The sequence below is a fragment of the Sapajus apella genome, unplaced genomic scaffold, assembly GCF_009761245.1.
Source record: "Sapajus apella isolate SASKATOON/1434 unplaced genomic scaffold, GSC_monkey_1.0 scaffold44, whole genome shotgun sequence".
Classification (NCBI taxonomy): Eukaryota; Metazoa; Chordata; class Mammalia; order Primates; family Cebidae; genus Sapajus; species Sapajus apella.
The window spans coordinates 20,162,744-20,184,001 of NW_022436984.1; the positions used below are offsets into that span (position 1 = coordinate 20,162,744).

At 38.4% G+C, this 21,258-nt stretch overlaps 1 protein-coding gene and 1 long non-coding RNA gene across 7 annotated transcripts in view; one reads left to right on the top strand and one right to left on the bottom strand.

Annotated features, from left to right (window-relative positions):
* The window catches only part of SOCS5 (suppressor of cytokine signaling 5), a 58,315-nt gene extending 52,103 nt beyond the window's left edge, over positions 1-6,212 (top strand). For 4 of the 6 annotated variants that reach the window (XM_032239474.1, XM_032239473.1, XM_032239471.1 and 1 more), the window contains one exon: positions 2,074-5,855. In XM_032239474.1, coding sequence (XP_032095365.1) covers positions 2,086-3,696 — 1,611 coding nt within the window. In that variant the 5' untranslated portion in view covers positions 2,074-2,085 and the 3' untranslated portion in view covers positions 3,697-5,855. Of the gene's footprint in view, positions 1-2,073 lie in introns of all 6 variants that reach the window. The other 2 variants (XM_032239472.1, XM_032239470.1) reach the window with 2 other exon arrangements.
* LOC116524270 lies at positions 5,142-20,450 on the bottom strand. The gene is made up of 2 exons (XR_004257246.1): positions 19,973-20,450; positions 5,142-6,469 (listed from the first exon to the last, which is right to left on the bottom strand). It is a non-coding gene; the product is annotated as an uncharacterized LOC116524270 (long non-coding RNA).
* Positions 20,451-21,258: the final 808 nt, after the last annotated feature.

The following is a 21,258-nucleotide window of genomic DNA, read 5'->3' on the forward strand; positions in this document are numbered from 1 at the left end:
AGCTGGGATCCCTTCAAAAACAGGCTGTGGGCCAGATTTGGCCTTCAGGCTTTGGTTCGCTGGCCTTTGCTCTCCATCAGTACTGTTCAATACAAATATAACCTGAATCACATATGTTACTTTTAAATTTTCTGGTAGCCACATGGTGGGTGGTGCTATTTTTTGTTAAGAGTCTTGTAGTGGTATTTTGACCTTGAAACTACCAATATATGAATTAGGTAAAAATAAAAAGCAACTTTAAAATAAATGAGAAGAAACTAGGATAGAAAAGGGCTAGGATATTGGAAGAGGACATATACCAAGATAATGGAGTTACCAAGAATATGGCAGGAATTAGGCTGCATTAACAGGACTACGGGCAAGGAACTGAGATCTTAAGAAGAATAATAAATGATAACAAGGCACGTGAAGTTCAAATGGCGTAAACCTCATAAAAAGGCTTACAAAAAAGATTTTTGCAAGACAGAGGAGGCAGTGTTCTAAAATAGACTTTACTGAGATTTAACAGTTTTGCCTAATACATTTTATTCTAATATATATTAACAACTATGCAAACTCCCTATGTGCCTGACAGTATGCTTTTAATAAAGAATTAAATCATCTGAGAGTACATTTTATGATATCACAGATATTAATTTTCTGTGCTGTGTTTCCATTAATTCAAGAGCCTTTTCTGTGAGAAACTAATGGGAAGACCTACAATTCATTCTAAGAAAGTTTATTCTCTATCGTTCTCTTATCCCTGCTCAGCTTCTTGAAAATACAAGCATTTATGACAAAAATAATAAGTCAAAATTATGGCAAGATATCAGCCAAAGTTTTCTGCTATCATAATGTGACAAAGCCAATTGAATTTTAAGTTTAGGTTTTTCCATTTCTTTAATGTTGACATTTAGTTACTGTTGATATTGTTGTGTGCCTGTTGATACTGTAGTCTTAAAAGAATTTATTTGCAAAGTGTCATAAACTGCTTTAGATTTTTTTTTTAAGGAACAAGAATAAAGATGCCAAATTGTATGTTTTTGGTTTTTGTTCTTGTGAGTACTATAGTATCATAGTCTTTCTCTGTTACTCTACTATTAATTTCCAAACTCTTCCTGGATTAAGAATTGGGAAGTTTAAAAACACCTTTCCTGGCTGGGCATGGTGGCTCACACCTGTAATCCCAGCACTTTCGGAGGCTGAGGCCAGTGGATCACCTGAGATCAGGAGTTCGAGACCAGCCTGATCAACATGGTGAAACCCCATCCCTACTAAAAAGACAAAAATTAGCTGGGCATGGTGGTGCGCACCTCTAATCCCAGCTATTCGGGAGGCTGAGGCAAGAGATTCACTTGAACCTGGAAGGTGGAGGTTGCAGTGAGCTGAAATTGCACCATTGTACTCCAGCATGAACCACAGAATGAGAGTCCGTCTCAAAAAAAGAAAGAAAAAAAAGAGAGAAAAATATTTTTGTAGTTTATTTCTTTTGTACTCAAACTGCTTCTTCAAAACCATGGATACATTTGATATGTTATAGAGTGAGAGGGAAGATAAGGGTGTTTTGTAAGTGATGAAGCTGTAAACCTTAGAATCACAAGGAACTGGTTACATGAAATTGGGAAGATTGCTACTAATTAAAGGTTTTGAACTAATTTTACTGTGTTACACAAATGTGCTCCTGGTTATAACTTTTGAAAAGCTGTATAGAAGTGTGTTTCAACAATATGGAGCATATTTTGTCTTTGTAATATTCAAATTAAGGAGACAGGTTGATGCACAGGAAAAAGAAACCAGAGTTTAAGAGTGTTTATTTCCTTTCACCTGAGTTCAAAATATGCTACTGGAAGGGAAATGGGAAGTAAGGACTGGCTTGAACAGGTCAGTGCCTAAAAGGCCCTGTGGCTTTCCTGCTGCCCAATAGAACACGCGCCTCATCACTTCAGCAGGGCAGTGAACTGCTTCATTGCTTCAGTGAACTCTTGGCCAGTATCACTGAAATTCTGAATGGGAAGGGGCATGGGCACTGCATTAGCTACCTTTACATGCTACTTTGATTAATTTATTTTTCTCTTTTTCCTGTTTTGTCTTTAGATTTTATAATCAATGGATAAAGTGGGAAAAATGTGGAATAACTTCAAATACAGGTGTCAGAATCTCTTCAGTCATGAGGGAGGAAGCCACAATGAAAATGTGGACATGAACTCCAACAGATGTTTGTCTGTCAAAGAGAAAAACATCAGCATAGGAGACTCAGCTCCTCAGCAACAAAGCAGTCCCTTAAGAGAAAATGTTGCCTTAGAACTGGGATTAAGCCCTTCAAAGAATTCTTCAAGGAGAAGTCAAAATTGTGCCACTGAAATCCCTCAAATTGTTGAAATAAGCATTGAAAAGGATAATGATTCTTGTGTTACCCCAGGAACAAGACTTGCACGAAGAGATTCCTACTCTCGACATGCTCCGTGGGGTGGGAAGAAAAAACATTCCTGTTCTACAAAGACCCAGAGTTCATTAGATACTGATAAAAAGTTTGGTAGAACTCGAAGTGGACTTCAAAGGAGAGAGAGGCGCTATGGCGTAAGTTCTGTACACGACATGGACAGTGTTTCCAGCAGAACTGTAGGAAGTCGTTCTCTGAGACAGCGGTTGCAGGATACTGTGGGCTTGTGTTTTCCCATGAGAACTTACAGCAAGCAGTCAAAGCCTCTCTTTTCCAATAAAAGAAAAATCCATCTTTCTGAATTAATGCTTGAGAAATGCCCTTTTCCTGCTGGTTCCGATTTAGCTCAAAAATGGCATTTGATTAAACAGCATACAGCGCCTGTGAGCCCACATTCAACATTTTTTGATACATTTGATCCATCTTTGGTTTCTACAGAAGATGAAGAAGATAGGCTTAGAGAGAGAAGGCGGCTTAGTATTGAAGAAGGGGTTGATCCCCCTCCCAATGCACAAATACATACATTTGAAGCTACCGCACAGGTTAATCCATTATATAAACTGGGACCAAAGTTAGCTCCTGGAATGACTGAAATAAGTGGGGACAGTTCTGCAATTCCACAAGCTAATTGTGACTCAGAAGAGGATGCAACCACCCTGTGTTTGCAGTCACGGAGGCAGAAGCAGCGTCAGGTATCTGGAGACAGCCATACCCATGTTAGCAGACAGGGAGCTTGGAAAGTCCACACACAGATTGATTACATACACTGCCTTGTGCCTGATTTGCTTCAAATTACAGGGAATCCCTGTTACTGGGGAGTGATGGACCGTTATGAAGCAGAAGCCCTTCTTGAAGGGAAACCTGAAGGCACGTTTTTGCTCAGGGACTCTGCACAAGAGGACTACCTCTTCTCTGTGAGCTTCCGACGTTACAACAGATCCCTGCATGCCCGAATTGAGCAGTGGAATCACAACTTTAGTTTTGATGCCCATGACCCGTGTGTATTTCACTCCTCCACTGTAACAGGACTTTTAGAACATTATAAAGATCCAAGTTCATGCATGTTTTTTGAACCATTGCTTACTATATCACTAAATAGGACTTTTCCTTTTAGCCTGCAGTATATCTGCCGTGCGGTAATCTGCAGGTGCACTACGTATGATGGCATTGATGGGCTCCCTCTACCCTCAATGTTACAGGATTTTTTAAAAGAATATCATTATAAACAAAAAGTTAGAGTTCGCTGGTTGGAACGAGAACCAGTCAAGGCAAAGTAAACTCTCCTGTCCCCAAAGGGTGTTAACTAGGTCCGCTTTCATGTGCATCAGACAGTACACTTATAGCAAGCACACGTAGCAGTGTTAGGCTTTTTCATACAGTATGTAAGCTTAGTGTTAGTATCTGTCAGATGCGACCTGCTCTTACTTATTCAGATAAACATGGTGCCTATTGGAACAACAGAGGATAGAGCTACAGGTGTTCAGTAAGACTACAAAAACATTGTGTCGATTTCGCTAACAGTTTGGTTTTTAATGGCTGTAGTATTTGAGTGAGGCAACTCTGGGGCATTTGTTATGAAGAATTCTATTTCTTACTGAAGAACAAATTATTAATATTGGATGAGTATTTCAACAGTGTGAGTAATGTTTGAAATTATTTTTTCTAAGAGTTTTTCTATAACCTTCCAAAAGTAGTGATGTTTGTAGTTACTATAAATCAAGCTTTGGAAGTCCAAAAAATAAAAAATAAAAGACTGCCTTCCTTTTAGAAAAAAATGCAATTTTCTGGCCACAAGGGCATAGTGCAGTTGACTTCAGTGTTGATGTAGTTTGTAATCAGACACCTTTTCTCTTCTGCAAAAGGTACTGTTAAGTAAACCAGATTTTCTAAGTAGTCATTCTTAAAATTTCAGACTTACAAAGCTAGTAGTAGGATTTTATTGAAAGGCCCTAGGTATTAATTTTTTAAGTGAGTGCTTTAACTTAAAACAGGCATTTGGAATAGCTGCTGCAATGTAGTCTTGCGTGTGATTTTTTTTCAGTTGATGTGCAGTCTAATTGTTGTTTCATAAAAGTTGGATCTTTTCCTATGCCCAGGATGATTTTGTGAACCATGAAGTACATGAGACTAGAAGATGCCCAAACAAATCAGATGATAGTAACTACAGTGGTTGCTGATGTTGAGATTATTGTTGAACTGTAATTAATAATTTGGATGGCAGTATTTATCTCTTTTTTGTAAACTCTCATAGCTGAATTGCTTAAGTATAATTTATAGGAATTTCAGTGCAGTTAATTCTTAATGGAAAATCTGAAACCTAAATTGCAGAGTTAAAAGGTACTGTACAACCATTATATCTGTAAATAACTTTACTTAGCACCTTTTTGTCACTTAGAATAATATGTACTACTACTTGAGTGAGCTCTTTTGGAAGTTATATCAAGTTCTAGTGTTTGCTTCTTAGTAACTGGACTGAATTTACAGTTCTGTCCTAGACATTTTGCACTAAAGTAGCCAAATCCATTCTTGTGTCTTTCTGTTTATGTGCTCTGTACCACTGGTGAGTGCTCCATAGTTCCCTTACCTGCTGCTACAGAATGTTATTTTACATCCCTATGGTTATTGCCAAGGCTACAAAAAAGAAAAGCTATATTTGTATGCAACACTAACCCTTTGACTGCTAATGTATGTTTCTGCTTGCTGTGCCTTGTTATGGCTGCTTTTTTGTGCTAATAAAGTATGTTTGGTGTTCTCCTTGTATATCTGCTGTTTTATACATTTGCAACAATTTCTCTTGTAAATGGAATAGTTTGGGGTTTTTAAATAAGCATTAACTAACAACCTTTCCATAGTTAATGCAGAGTTATTATACAGTCTAATATTGACTTATCAGAATAAGCTAACTCCAAATTTAATGCTCTACATCTGATCAGTCATAATCACATATACTGTGGAACAGTATGTATAGTTACTGCAAATTACTGTACAGTTTAGGTTATAACAGAACTGACAGAGAAATAGTAAGCCTATTGATTTCTCTGCTTATAAGTGAAAGAGTGAAACTATTCAATGACATAGTAAATGAGTATGTAACCTCCCACTGCATCAGAAGCAGATTGAATGAAGTCTTGTGAATTAGTAATACATCAGTACCGTGTATTGGTTTGGGGACCATCTTAATTAAAAATAAATGCCCAAAATGTAGAACTTTAACCAAAGACTTGTCCATTTTAAAGCAAAATGGGGATTGAAGGGACTTATAATTTCTGTTGTTTCTATTGAAGTCCCTGAAGATCATATACCAAAGTGTTTGAGAACTTCATCCAAACCTACTTTAAAGCATTATGTGCAATTAAGTTGTTATGACATTATTATATTGCGTAATTGTTGGGTCTATTTTCTTGAGCTTATAATGTACCTGGAAAATAAACCTCTTAAGGAAAAAAAAAGTCCATACTGATTATTGGAAAAGGACTATATATATAAGCAAGATTGTGTTTTAGAGAGGAAACTTGAAACTCCAAGAAAGCACTTGATGTTTTTATATGCTTGTAGCAAATTGATGTTCTAACTGTAGTTTTATAGAAAATATTAATGCTTTTATGTATTTAAAACTTTCTTGTGTTAAATGGAAATTGTTTTAAATGTGTTTGAGTTTATGTAAGCATGTGTACACTGTGCTAAAAGTCACTTCTGTTTCAGTTTGTGTATAATATTAATATGCAATTTTTGGTTTAAATTTTTTTCTTAAAATATTAGTGGCTTACATTTTAAAAAAGAAAAATCACCAGCATGAATTGCACCTAAGTCTATATATTCACTGTGTCCTTTTCTGAATCCCATTGTAGCCTGTCAACTGAATTTAAGTGTTATGGTCTTTTTAAAGTGCATTTAAATATAAACCAGGAATTTCTTTAAAAGTTGAGATATATCTTTATAGTTGAAATAATTAACCCAAGAAAATGTTGCTTTGATTTGTACCCATTCTCATTCATTCTCTTCATTCCCTTACACACACACACACACACACACACACACACACACACACCCCTACCTCTCCCTTCCCCCATATGTACAAGTGTGTATTATGTATGTATGCACATATATACATTTATGTTGTTAATATTACTTTAGATGGCATTCCCACCTGATACAAAAGCATTTAGAGATCTTATGCTATAGATATTACCTGAAGAGTATTCTTGTACTATTCAAATTTTATTCTCTGCACTTAAAGTTTAGCCTTGCTACTTTAGTCTTGTTTATAATACAGTCACCTTACAAAGAGAAAGAGTTCATCTGTATTTTCTTTTCTGGCTTAACACAGTACAAAATATTTGAAGAAAAGCAGCTTGGATTAAATAGTTATTAAGAGTCATAATTAAATTTATGTTTCTTAGACAAAACTTGAACCCAAATAATCATTCTCTACACACCAATCTGTTTTTGCCTCTTATGTTTACATAAGATTTATAATGGCTGGAACCATAAGAACTGATACTTGAATTTTAACCTTCATTTGACAAAATCCAAAGCTTATGAATTTTTTAATTTCACATTTTGATCTGGTTGCTATTTATGTTTATTCCAAAGCTTTCTTTTCTCTCTGGCACTAAACACTAATTTGGAAAGTTTTATTGAGACTGGTCTTAGATCTCTTATTTTTATAGCAAATACTGCTTTTTGGTAGAACCAAAGAGCCTGTCAGTGAATCTGGAGCCGCCTTTTTTTTTTTTTTTTTTGAGACAGAGTGTTGCTCTTGTCGTCCAGGCTGGAGTGAAGTGATCTGATCTTGGCTCACTGCAACCTCTGCCTCCCAGGTTCTAGTCATTCTCCTCCTCAGCCTCCCAAGTAGCTGGAATTACAGGCACCTGCCACCACACCCAGCTAATTTTTGTATGTTTAGTAGCAACAGGGTTTCACCATGTTGGCCAGGCTGTTCTCAAACTCCTGACCTCAGGTGATCCACCTGCCTCAGCCTCTTAAATTGCTGGGATTACAGGCGTGAACCACTGCACCCGGCCATAGGACCCTCCTAAGAAGGATACAGAGCCAGGTTCATCTTTGAGAGCGTTAATATAGGGCAAATAGCACCAGTTTGTTTGCTTATCTGTACCCCAGCACATGCAGTTTTACTTAGATGAAATTAGATAGAAATGTACACCAAGGGCTGACTCAAAGGTGAGAAAAGTTTCTGAAGAGGGCAATGCTGCTTGGCCTGTGTGCATAAAAGCTACATGCATTTGAGACTCTGGTTTTGTTTTATAATTTGCAACAGCTGATCCAGAACATAGACTTTTAAAATAGTATATTCTAAAGAGATTTGGGGTGGAATTTTTGTGGGAGGTAGCTGGCTATTTGTGGTGGACGGGAGGAGATGTTGCTATTGCAAAGCATAGATGAGTTGGAGCAACTGTTTTGTTTTCATGCCCTGGACGCTTGATTGAACGTGAAGACTCTCTTCAGCCATGCACTCAACAAATATTTATTGAAGACCTGTGTGCCACTCACTATTTTAAGTAATGGGGGTGCATTGGGGTACAAGACAAAGTTTTACTGCCTTCTGGAGTTTATTGAATTCTAGTAGATAAGAGAGCAGTGAAATACAAAATAATTTCTGAAGCTGTGAATAAAATGAGGCAGAATATAGTGGTAGAGGACAGAATTTTATAGGGTCGTAACCTTGAATGATAGGAAAATTAGACCAAGATCAAAGAACAAATCATTCTAGATGAAGAGAACAATAAAACTAGTCCCCAAAGCAGAAATGGAATTATTTGCTGAGAAAGAAAGAATGCCAGTAAGGTAAGTCCATTGAGTAAGGAGGAGAATAATAAATGATGAGGTTCTAGAGACTGGCAAGGGCCTGACCATTTAAGGCTATAAGCCTATAGTGAGGGATTTAGGATGTTATTTTGATTGTGATGGGAAGCCATTGGAGGGTTTTAAGTGAAGGAGACGTGTGGTGTGTTGTAAATTTCTCTTGTCAGTGGAGAAAAGACCAGTGGAACAAGGTGAGGACTAGACTTACGGTCATTCAGGTGAGAGATGGTGGGACCCTGGACGAGGTGATAGTCATGGGGAGAAGTCAGAATTGGGGCATATTTTCGTGGTAGAGCTGATAAGATATGGCGATGGATTAGATGTGAACAAGAAGAAAAAGATCAAAGATGACTCCAGTTTTGGGTGTGAGAAGGGTGGTGCTACCATTAGCTGAGATTTAAGAAAACCAATGGAGGAGCAAATCGGAGGATATAAATCAAATTCTGCCTTGAAGTATTGAGTTTTGAGATTCCTATTAATAATCCTAAGAGACATTGCATAGTAGGCAGTTGGATATATGAGTGGAGAGTTTAAGGGAGAAAATTAAAGTGGGGAATGACTAGACCAGGCACGGTGGCTCACACCTGTAACCTCAGCACTTTTGGGAGGCCAAGGCAGAAGAATCACTTGAGACCAGGATTTTGAGACCAGCCTGGGCAACATAGCAAGACCCCATCTCTACAAATTAGCTGGGTGGGTTGGTACATGCCTGTAGTCCTAGCTACTTGAGAGGCTGAGGCAGGAGGATCACTTGAGACACAGTCACATCCTGTCTCTAAAAATATATATTAAAAATAAAATGGGGAATCACTATATTGATAGTATTTAAAGCCACAGAACAGGATGCAACAGCCAGGGATTTTGCATGGGATTAAGAATTTCTTTAGAGGAAATAATTATGGCAACATTTATCTTAGTTTGTCAATTCAGGATTCTGTATCATTAGATGTTTTAAAAGCCATCTGCTTTGAATAGAGGACTTGTCTTCCAAAAAGTTTTAAAATACTGGAATCAAACCTTGCACTGAATTTTAAAACTTTATCCACATCACATTTGGTTGTCATGCTTTCTGTGTCAGATTTGTTTGTGTATCTTTTTTAGTGTGAATTTTTATATGAGAAATCCAAGTTCATTATGGAATATTTAAGAAGCACTAAAGATTGTAAAAGAACCTATCCAAAACAGTTCATACTGTTGACTGGACATTTAGACTCTGGTCATTCATTCAGCAAATACTCATTGAAGACCCATGTGCCAGTCACAATTTTAGGTAATGGGTATATATTGAGGTACGTTACTACCACCAGCCCTGCCCCTCCCAACTCCCATTTTGAAATTTTCCAGAGGTAACTGCTATTAATATTTGTTACATTCCTTTTCATATTTTTCATATATTTTCACAGTTTTAAAAATCATATTTTATAAAAGAAAGTTGTACATCTTGAGTCAGTTACTGAAGGGTTTTTTCGAAATAGGATTTCAGTAGAAGATGAAGACCCTTGACTAAGTTTATAAACTGGTGGGGATGTAGGCAACTATATAAATGTATAGTTATGAGAACATATGGACATAAAGTAATTAAGTAAAAACTGGTTTCATTGGTGATAAAGAAAAAACAGAAAAGTAACCCAAGTTGAGTAGGGATGATTCGGGAAGGTATTGGGTTTCTTTTATCACAAAAATGAGAATTTCATTTAGCAGCAGATGATGGAGAAGCCAGGTGCAGAAGTAGAGTGGCAGGTAGCAAAAGAAGAGGGTCAGGATTGTGGTGGAGGAATCAGGTGATTGTAGCATACGCTAGACTGAACAGTCTGAAATTACCTAGGCTCTGCAGCAAGAAAGATTTAGACATTATGGCAGCAGCTGTAAGATAGCCTATAACCAAGAGGGACTGGAGTCAGGAGTCCTGTGAAATTTGCCTGGGTCATGTCGCTAGCTTTGGAATCAAACAGGAGCACATGTAAGAGAAGTTGCAGAAGAAAAATCAACTTAATTTTCAGTAAGGAAAAGCAAGCAGTTTGCTTGCCTAGGAGACTTCTAGTTAGATGTTTGATAGTTTCTCCAAATTTAAGCAAATCATAAGCCAAGCTGTATTTCTCATTTAATATACGTGTCTCACAGTAAACTAAGTATATTACTTTTTTTTTTTTTTTTAAATAGAGTTTCCCTCTGTCGCCCAGGCTGGAGCACAATGGCGCAATCTCGGCCCACTGCAACCTCTGCCTCTGGGGTTCAAGCAGGTCTCGTGCCTCAGCCTCCCAGGTAGCTGAGACTACAGGTGCACACCACCATGCCCAGCTCATTTTTTGCATTTTAGTGGAGATGGGATTTCACCATATTGGCCAAGCTGGTTTCAAACTCCTGAACTACAGTAAAGTAGGACATGTATATTGGATATTATGGATATCCAATTATGGATAACATTTTAAACGACACATTTTAATGCAAAAAATGAATAAATATTTTATCAAATAAGGGAAACTTCACTACTAACTATGCATACATAGAGAAAACTAGGGTAACTTTTCTATGGACAACATTTTAATTACCGATAGCATTTTAAAAGGCACATTTTAATGCAGAAAATATGAAGATTTGATCAAATAAGGAAAACTATCACTACTAACTATGCTTATGTAGAGAAAATAGGAACATGAAAAAAAGCAACATCAAAAACACTTTTACTTGACAAAATGCCGAGAAAAGGTGGCACAATCTTAAGAGGGAGTTGCTGACTTTAACCTCCGAAATACTTCTATAATTGATGTAGTTTTTTCTCATTTCTCAATTTTACTAAGTATGAAAACTGCTTTGAATTCTTTTTTTCTTTTTCTTTGGAGACAGAGTTTCCCTCTGTCGCCCAGACTGGAGCGTAGTGGCGTAATCTTGGCTCACTGCAATCTGTGCCTCCCGGGTTCAACCAATTCTCTTGCCTCCCCTCCAAGGTAGCTGGGACTGCAGCTGCGCGCCGCCATGTTCAGCTAACTGTTTGCATTTTAGTAGAGACAGGGTTTCACCATGTTGGCCAGGCTGGTTTCAAACTCCTGAGCCTCAGGAAAGTGCTAGGATTACAGGCATGAGCCACCATCCCTGGCCTGCTTTGAATTTTTTGTTGCTTAGTAGTAGTATATTTAGAAATGTATAGCATTACTGCCTGACATTTATTTTTCTGGGTATTTTTACTGAATATTCCTTCCCAGCTAGCAACCCAAGATTTTACGGTTGTTTTTGTAAATCTATCATTACACTGAATGGTTTAATTTTTTTCTTACCTGTCTTAAAATACAAACAGTTATGCCCTTAATCCTACCTAACATTTTATTTGCTTCTATTTTTAAAAGGGTGAATTGTTTTAAATTTATTGTGCTTTTATTAACCCTTTAAATCATTTTTAAAAATTGAACTTGAATATTTTAAAGGTTTGCCACCTAATTTAAAAAATATTTTTAAGTAGCTTTAGATGTAATTGCAACAGTATTAAATTTTAATGGCACTAAAGGAATAGAGAAATACTTGGGTATAGTAGCAGTTTCTTTCCCAGTGATGATAATAGAACTGAAAGGCTAAAATTAATTTCTAGAATTTGGCTCTGCTAAGTTTCTCAATCGTTCAGACAGATAATTTGTGAGGCACTATAGTTTATTGGTGATATAAGCAAAATAAATATAAGGGCCTACATTTGGTCTATAAACAATTCTTTCAGAGGCTGGATAATGTATTTAAAATAATCCTGGGAGAAAGCTACCACAATAGTTTCCTGGTCACCAAATGAACCACCTATAACCTGATGCATTGGGCAGATTATTGTGTAATATAGAAGATTTAACTGAGCTGCCTGGGTCTCATCCTATACTTGTCTTTTTTTTTTTGAGATGGAGTCATTCTGTTGCCCAGCTTGGAGTGAGTGGAGTGACGCGAACCTCCACCTCCCGGGTTCAAGAGATTCTCCCACCTCAGCCTCCCGAGTAGCTGGGATTACAGGTGCACACCACCCGTCCTGGCTAATTTTCGTATTTTTAGTAGAAATGGGGCTTTGCTGTGTTGGCCAGGCTGGTCTCGAACTCCCGACATCAAATGATCCGCCCTCCTTGGCCTCCCAGAGTGCTGAGATTACAGGCGTGAGCCACTGTCCTGGCCCTATACTTGTCTTTGATACCTGGCTTAGAGGGGTTAGATAACTTGTCTAAGGTCATAGAGAGAATGTTAGAGCTAGATTTCCAACACTGGGCTGAGATCAAAGCCTAAGCGCTTATCCACTATAGTTTCCTCTTTGGATTCTCCTTTTGTCAACCAAATTAACATTTCTTTCTATGCTTCGTTCTCTTATATTGTATTTCAAGACAATAGGATATACATAACTGATAAAAATGGTTTCTAAACCACTGGTAAAAGAGTTGAAAGAACTGGTCACCAGTTTATTTGGGGCGTGCCCCTGCCAATTTCTCCAACCTTAATCTAGCACAGCAATTCCCATACCACTCCCCTGACACACTGGCCGCCTTTCAAAGCTCCCTCATTCCAGTATGTTTCCTTCCTCGGGGCCTTTGCACATGCTACCCTTCCTGAAACTGTCATCTTCCCACTGTTCCTTGTAGCAAAGTAGATTCCTTTCATTCTTTACACCTAAGCCTCAGTGTTACCTCTTCAGACCTGCTCATGCCATTTAAAGGAGATTGCCTCCCACTCTCTGTCTCTGCTCTGCCTCTGTTGTCTTTATAGTCTGTATTACACAAAAACTTGCACTTATGTTATTTATTTGGCTTTTGGGTTTTGACTGTCCCTCTTGAGGATCTCTGAGGGCAGAGACCATATCTATCGTTTGCTGTTTTATCATCAATGCCTAGGACAGGGCTTAATATGGAGCAGGATATTTATTAGGTTGGTGCAATATTGCGGTTTTGGCCATTACTTCCAATGTCAAAAACCGCAATTACTTTTGTAGCAACCCAATATTTGTTAAATGAATAATTAATTCATTTGTATTTATTTTTCCTGTCTACCCACAAAAAAGTCGTGAAAACCTTATTGCTTGTCCTTCCGAAATCTAGATTGCTTCACATATTTCCACAATCTCCCACTTATTCTGTGAAAAAAGATAAGATGAATCTAACATGAATTATTCTTGGTGAATTCTTGCTGGTTCCTGGAGATTACCCTTTTTCCCCTAAATACTCACAGGCCCTACCTTTCAATAATCCATCCCAGAATGCTGCCCAGGATTATGTCAGTTTCATCAGTCTGCAGGCTGTGGGACCATCTGACTCTCCTTATTTAAAGATAAAAATCACCTGTCTCTGGTCTTCCAGCCTCCCTTTCATTTGCCTCAGCTCCTCTGATGGCAACCTGCAGAGACTTTATTTGGAGATGCTTAGTTCTCTGGAAGAAACTAATCCAGGCAAGGATATTGGAATATATTTATAGTAACTATGTTTTTTTCTAGAATCTCTTCACCCATTTGGACTATTGATTCCTTCCTGCCAGCTTTTGTTCTGCCTTTTCCAGAAAAAGTAGAAGTGTAATAGGAATTGGATGAGCTTTCTGTCATTCATCAACATTCTATCATTTACCATTTCCTTTATAGTCTGTCTATAGTTAAGTCTGTCCCAGACATAACTGAAACTCTGTGTGTGTGCGTGTGTCTATAATCAAAATACTTTCCCAAAGATAACAAGATTAGATGTCTTTATAAGTTAATTTTAAAATATGCCACAGCTGTCTATCAAAAAGAGGTGACTCTAAAATAGTTTCTCTTGAAAAGCTTGCATTTTAAGATAAAATACACTTTTGTAGCTGCTATAACTAGATAGTTAAAAGAATGCAGAGTGGTATTTTTCACTGAAGTTAGAAAATTGGAAATTTGCCACATCTGAAACTTTAGAAAGTGTTTAGGAGTAGACCCGGCACAGTGGCTCACACCTGTAATCCCAGCACTTTGGGAGGCCAAGGCAGGTGGATCACCTGAGGTCAGGAGTTCAAGACCAGTCTGACCAACATGATAAAATCTAGGCTCTACTAAAAATACAAAAATTAGCTGGACATGGTGGTGGGAGCCTGTAATCCCAGGTAATTGGAAGGCTGAGGCAGGAGAATTGCTTGAACCTGGGAGGCAAAGGCTGCTGTCAGCTGAGATCACACCAATGCCCTCCAGCCTGGCCAACAGAACGAGACTGTCTCAAAAAAAAAAGAAAGAAAGAAAAGAAAAGAAAGTGTTTAGGAGGAGATTTCATACCAAAAAAAAAAAAAAAAAAAAAAAATCTAAGTTGTGTTCTCTACCTGAATATCCAGAATGCAGGGCCCAATGAGTGATAAAATTAAATGGACAAACCTCTGTTTTTCCTTCTTCACCTGTTTCCTCAATCTTGTTTTCACATTCAAAATATTTTTTCTCCTTTATACATTAAGAGTTTTTTTTTATGTATACATACTCTTTTTCAAATTTCTTTGGGTAATTTCTTGTGAATTCCAACACGAAGAGGGGTGTGTGTGTGTGTTATAAATACAAAATAAAAAGTGATTGCTTTTGGCCAGGTGAGGTCACTCACGCCTGTAATCCCAGCACTTTGGGAGGCTGAGGCAGGTGGATCACGAGGTCAGGAGTTCAAGACCAGCCTGGCCAAGATGATGAAACCCCATCTCTGCTAAAAATATAAAAATTAGCCAGGTGCGGTGGCAGGCGCCTGTAATCCCAGCTGCTTGGGAGGCTGAGGCAGGAGAATTGCTTGAACCTCGGCAGCAGAGGTTGCAGTGAGCTGAGATCATACCACTGCACTCTAGCCTGGGCGACAGAGTGAGATTGTCTCAAAAAAAAAAGTGATTGCTTTTATACTAGCACCTTAAAACTATTTAGAACTTCAGCAAACCATGAAAAAGTGTTGCTTTGGAAATGGAGAAAACTCAAAAGGATGGTGTCATGTTTTCACATAGATTGTGATTATAGTCTCAATTTGTTGATCTTGACCTCTAGTATATATAGATGCAGGATTACTCTTTCTTCAATCGCAATAAATGAGATTTGAGGGAATCCTACGTTCACATCTGAATGGATGAAATGTAGGTATGGGTACTGTGTCCTCTCTTGCAGTATGGGCACAAAACTGTCTTTGAAAAAGAGACAAGTAGGTAACTAACATGTTGGTCTTCTTGTGATGAGTGGAGAAGCCTGTGGATAATACAGAGAAAAAATGAACGCTGGGAAACACTAAGGTTCATGTAATTCACCCTATCTATGAAACTGCAGGTCCTAGGTTATCTGGTACTGAAAGTTGTTTATTCATTTTTAATGAAAAACAATGCCCTTGAATAAACATTGGATGAAGTTTTATGAGATCTTTGGGAGCTGAGGTATGGTGGAGTTAGGCAGACTGGGCTAACTGAAAGTTTGGGAGCTGTCACACCCATCATCTTGGTCAGCTCACACTTTCCAATGACCTTTGTTTCTTCCTCTCATGAAGAAAACAATACCGGTCTACCCCACAGAATTATATTTTGGAAATCATCTCAGATAAGAAATGACAGATAAAGTACCAGTGATTAGTTTTCAGAACTGTGGCACTTGGGAAGAATAGACATTTTGTAACATAAGTAATATGAATTAATATAAGACAGAGCAGATTTACTTAAAATAATTTTTGAGTGGAGAAGCTGGTCTTTCGGTAACATTTTTCTTCTGAAGAGCTCAGATTTCTTCCATGGCTATGGAACTGCTGTCAGACTGCCTGGCTTGTACTCAGCCCAGCTACTGTTCACTGATGGGTTTCTTAACTCTTCCTAGGCGTGGATTCTTCATCACCTACCTCGTCGTGGTGTGGAAATATGAACTGAATAATCTTCGAGAGATACATAGCCCAGGGCCCTGCACAGCATATGTGCTTGGTAAATGTCGTTATCATTTTCTTTGTGCTTACATCCATCTATGCATATTAGTCCATTCGTGGAAATACGGTCCTGGAATCCAGGGGTCCTGATCCAAATGGCAGTGTTTCTTTTTTCTGCCAAAGGCTTGGCTAAAATGTAAATTCAGCTGGTAATTCTCCTATACACTATTGGTTTACTGTGGAGTTTTATTAAAGGACAGGGTCAAAATGTTGAAACATTATCTCCAAATCTTCATAGGAAAAAAAAATCTATAAAATATCTTGCTCAGAAAATTACTGGGAAGCAGATAGTATAAAGCAGGCCATAATTCTATTCAAGTTTTTATTTTTATACTCATAAAATGTTTTAGTTTTCTATCAGGTGAAAGAATTTATCTTTGGAATCAATAGAAATATAGTTATTATAAATTTAGTTTATGCTTTTACATCCTAGTAGAAATGTAGCAATATACATAAAAATAAAAGTTTCATTAATTTTTTTTTCTCTAAATACACCACTCTATTTTGTAACCTTGGCTATGAGTATAGGACCAGGAAACACACACACACACACACACACACACACACACACACACACACGTGCGCGCGCCTGCAACATGACCTGGGGCATGGCTACAGTAGCCGTAAGAGCTTTTTAACCATCTTCTCCCACCAATACTAATCATCACGGGTGTGTCCTCTCTGGGACATCTACATTGTCTTCATCGTCTTCAGCTGCTGCCTAAGACTTTGAAAACTAGTGTGCTTCATTTTATGACAAATTTCTGGGAAGATTCCCAAGTGCTCCTTTTCATCTAATTCCTGTTGGTCCCTCCTTTCTTTTACCTACTGAATCGTTGCTAGTTGTTCCTGGGAGCTCCCTGAAGGTAGACCTTGCCATCCTGGCCCTTGCCGCATCCTTAGAGCCCAGCCCAGTGCTTGGCTTAGTTTCCCATCAAGTGAAAGAATTTATCTTTGGCTACCAGTGCTTAGAGTAGGTGCTCAGTAAATATTTGTTGAAAAATGATTTCAAAAATAATATGTAATAATGTTTTCAAAAATAATATGTAATGATCTACTGTATAAATATTTTAAAGGCATAAAACATGGTCTTTTCTTCTAAAACTAAATTGCTTCAGTTCGAAGAATTGAAAGAATAAGATAGCATTGTCTACTAGTTTTACCTTGCTTCATGTCAAAAACTTTAATTGAAAGTCACGCTTTGGCTGGGCACGATGGCTCATGCCTGTAATCCCAACACTTTGGGTGGCCAAGATGGGCAAATCACTTAAGGTCAGGAGTTTGAGACCAGCCTGGCCAACATGGTGAAACCTCATCTCTACTAAAAATACAAAAAAAATAGATGGGTGTGGTGGCATGTGCCTGTAATCCCAGCTACTTAGGAGGCAGAGGCAGGAGAACCCTTGAACCTGGGAGGCAGAGGCTGCGGTGAGCTGAGATTGTGCCACTGCATTCCAGCCTGGGCAATAGAGTGAGACTCTGTCTCAAAAAATTTTTTTTTAATAATACTTTATTTCTTTATTCTAACACTAGATTCAATTACCTGACTACCTTATAGCTAAAAGTCTTTTCTGACCTTATTAATTTTGAAATTGAGACCCAACCTTTTTAGGCCTTATTACTTCAGTCTGCTGGTTATATACCCCTTTAAACAGTAAAAAATGGAATTCACATCCTTTGATTCTATAGCTGCTAGAAGTTGAGAAGATGCCTGCTTTACTTTGAGTGTTGAAATGCCTACCATTCGTTGAGAAATGGGACCTGTTGTGTGTCAGGAAATGGAAAGTAGTTCTACCTATTAACAAAGTTTTCCCCCAAAAAACAAGAGACAGTGGGACATAGGTAAAAGGCCACATAGCTGTCACTCCTGGTTGTTTCTGCTTGCACCGGATGGATACCAGAATCATGCTTTCATTCTCTAAGGCAGAATATTTTGAGTATTGTCCTTGGGACCTAGATGGAGAAGTTTCTAACTGGATGTCCTGAAAACTATATTCGACTTATAAGGAATGCCTCCAAACACCCAAATACAGATCAAGTGAAAAAAAGTGGTCTTTTGATTTTAATGGTTTGTGACTTCTAGTGAACGTTTATCCTTAGATCCTGGTGTGTCACAGGGTACATGGTATTCCACTTAGAGGCACGTATTTCTTCCTGGGCTCACACCTGTAATCCCAACATTTAGGGAGGCTGAGGCAGGCAGATCACGAGGTCAGGAGTTCAAGACTAGCCTGGCCAACATAGCAAAACGCCATCTCTCCTAGAAATACAAAAATTAGCTGGGCAGATGAGGTACACCTGTAGTCCCTGCTACTTGGGAGGTTGAGGTGGGAGAATTGCTTGAATCTGGAGGTGGAGGTTGCAGTGAGCCAAGATCGCACCACTGCACTCCAGACCAGGTGACAAAGTGAGACTCCATCTCAAAAAAAAAAAAAAAAGAAAAAAGGCCATTTGCGGTAGCTCACACTTCTAATCCCAGCACTTTGGGAGGCCTAGGCAGGCAGATCACCTGAGGTCAGGAGTCAAGACCAGCCTGGTGAAACCCCATCTCTACTAAAAATACAAAAAGTAGCCAGGCATGGTGGCATGCACCTGTAATCCCGGCTCCTTGGGAGGCTGAGGCAAAAGAATCACTTGAACCCAGGAGGCAGAGGTTGCAGAGAGCTGAGATTATGCCATTGCACTCCAGCCTGGGCAACAGAGTAAGACTCCATCTCAAAACAACAACAACAGCAACAACAAAAAGAAAACCGATGTCATGTAAGTTACATAATCAAATCAGAAAAATTTTGAGGAAAGAAGTAAATAATCTTAACCCCTTTATCTCTGATTCTCTGGCTCTTTGGGTGACTAGTTCTTTTAGGTTTAAAAACTTTATATAGTCTTTGATTCGGTGGTAATTTTATTTGGCTATCAAATGAAAGTATAAAATCTAATGGCCCAAAATATACTTAATTTGAATTTTTTGGTTAAATATATTAAGTGGCTAAAAAAAATCATCCATCTGGAATTTTTGAACCTCACATCTCAAGAAAAGGATATCTTATGCTTACCAGCCCTAGGTCCAGTATATTACTCCTCCAAGAAAGAACTTGTCCCAACCCTTGAAACCTCTGCTCCAGTCCCCACCATTTGTAACAAGAAACACATTCAGGTGTGGCAATTACGTGGCCTTTGGCCTGTGCGTTTTTTCTCTTGTCTCTTTCTGGAATTAGGTAGACTCACTTCTCTCCTCTGATACCCATCTCAAGTCGCTCCAGCCCACTGCTCAACATGTCCTAAGTTCCCATCCGGTTAGAGCAGTGCTTCTCAAACTCTTTGGTTACAAGACCCCATTACACTCCAGAAAATTATTGATGACCCCAAAATGCTTTTATTTGCGGATTTACCTACCAATATTTATCATATTAAAATTAAAACACAAATTACATTTGGTTATTCTTCTGAAAATAACAATAAGCCCAACATACATTAATATAAATAACATTTTTTTTGAAAATAACTGTTTTGTAAAACGAATGAGAAAACAGCATTGTTTTCATCTTTGCACATCTATTTAGTATCGGGCTTAGGCTGGCCATGGTGGCCCACACCTGTAATCCCAGCACTTTGGGAAGCTGAAATGGGAGGATCACTTAAGCCCAGAAGTTAGAGACCAGTCTGGGCAACATAGCAAGACCCAGTCTTTACAAGAAATTTAAAAATTAGCTGGGCATGGTGGCATACGGCCGTAGTCCCAGCTGCTACTTGGTAGGCTGAAGTGGGAAGATCGCTTGAGCCTGGGAGGTTGAGACTGCAGTCAGCCATGATCGCACCACTGCATTCCAGCCTGGGTGACAGTGAGACCCCGTCACACACACACACACACACACACACATCTGGCTCAATAGAAGGCAGCTGGATATTCTTATCTGCCTCTGAATTCAATCTGTTCCAATACATTATTTTGGTTAAAGAATATGAAGAAAATCTGGCTTCACATAGATATGCAGTTGGAAAAGGGGAGGTGCATTTTGACAGCCTTTTCAAATAATTGTGGGTATTCAGTGATATTAGAGCAAAGCTTGACAAATCCTAGTTTCTTAAAGGCTAGTTACAGAGTAGAATCTGAAACCCTATCAATGAACTGTGAAAATGTATTACATTAAAAGGCACTGGTCCATCTGTACTCTAAGTGGATTTTGTAGCATCGTGCATTGCATTGCTCATTTGGAAAATACCGGTTCATTGAGTCACAGAGTTCTTCCAAATTTTTACTCATTTCAGTATATAATACTTTTAAAATCCTATTTAATAATAGCACGAATGATCTCATACTTTAGTACTGGGAAACTTATAATATTCAATACAGATTTTCCCCAAATTCCAATTTTTGGTTGAAAACTCAAATTTTATCATTAGCAACAAATACTGTCAGTTGTTTTTCTTGTAGTGGCATTTTTGAGAAAATGTTGATACTCAAGTCTGAGCAAGCACACTTTTCAGTCATTCTGATAAAAATGGTATTCTATTACAAAGTGACTAGTTCGGCTTGCAGTTCAGTCACACAAGTGCTTTTCTTGGAGACAACCTCTGTACTTCAGGATGCAGCAGAATACTTGATGTGGGCTTCTCATCTTGTCACACAGTACATTAAAAAGATATGTATTCAAGAGTTGGAATTTAATAAAATTCGCAATTTTTATTGCTTCACCAAAGACATTGTCACCCAGACTAGAGTGGCTGGGTGCAGAGGCACGATCAGCCTCAGTCTCCTGAGTAGCTGGACCTATAGGCGTGCACCACCAAGCCCGGTTAATTTTTTAAATTTTTTGTAAAGATGGAGTCTCACCTCATTGTCCACGTTGGTCTCAATTCCTGGCCTCAAGCACTCCTCTAGCCTTGGCCTCTTAGCGCCCCCTGGAGTCCCCAGGCTACGTTTGATGAATCACTGGTCTAGGGAGCCATCAGTTTTAAATGAATTTAAATTATCTTAAGTATGCTTATTACACTTTCTTTATTTGATGCACCTTGTAGAACCTAGAATTGGATTTCAGGAGCTGCTGATGCTTTGAATGAAGTAAGAGACATCGGAGGTTAACAGTTCAAGAGCCATGAATTCTCACTTGGATCCATTAAATCCTCCTATCTTTGCAGTATGAG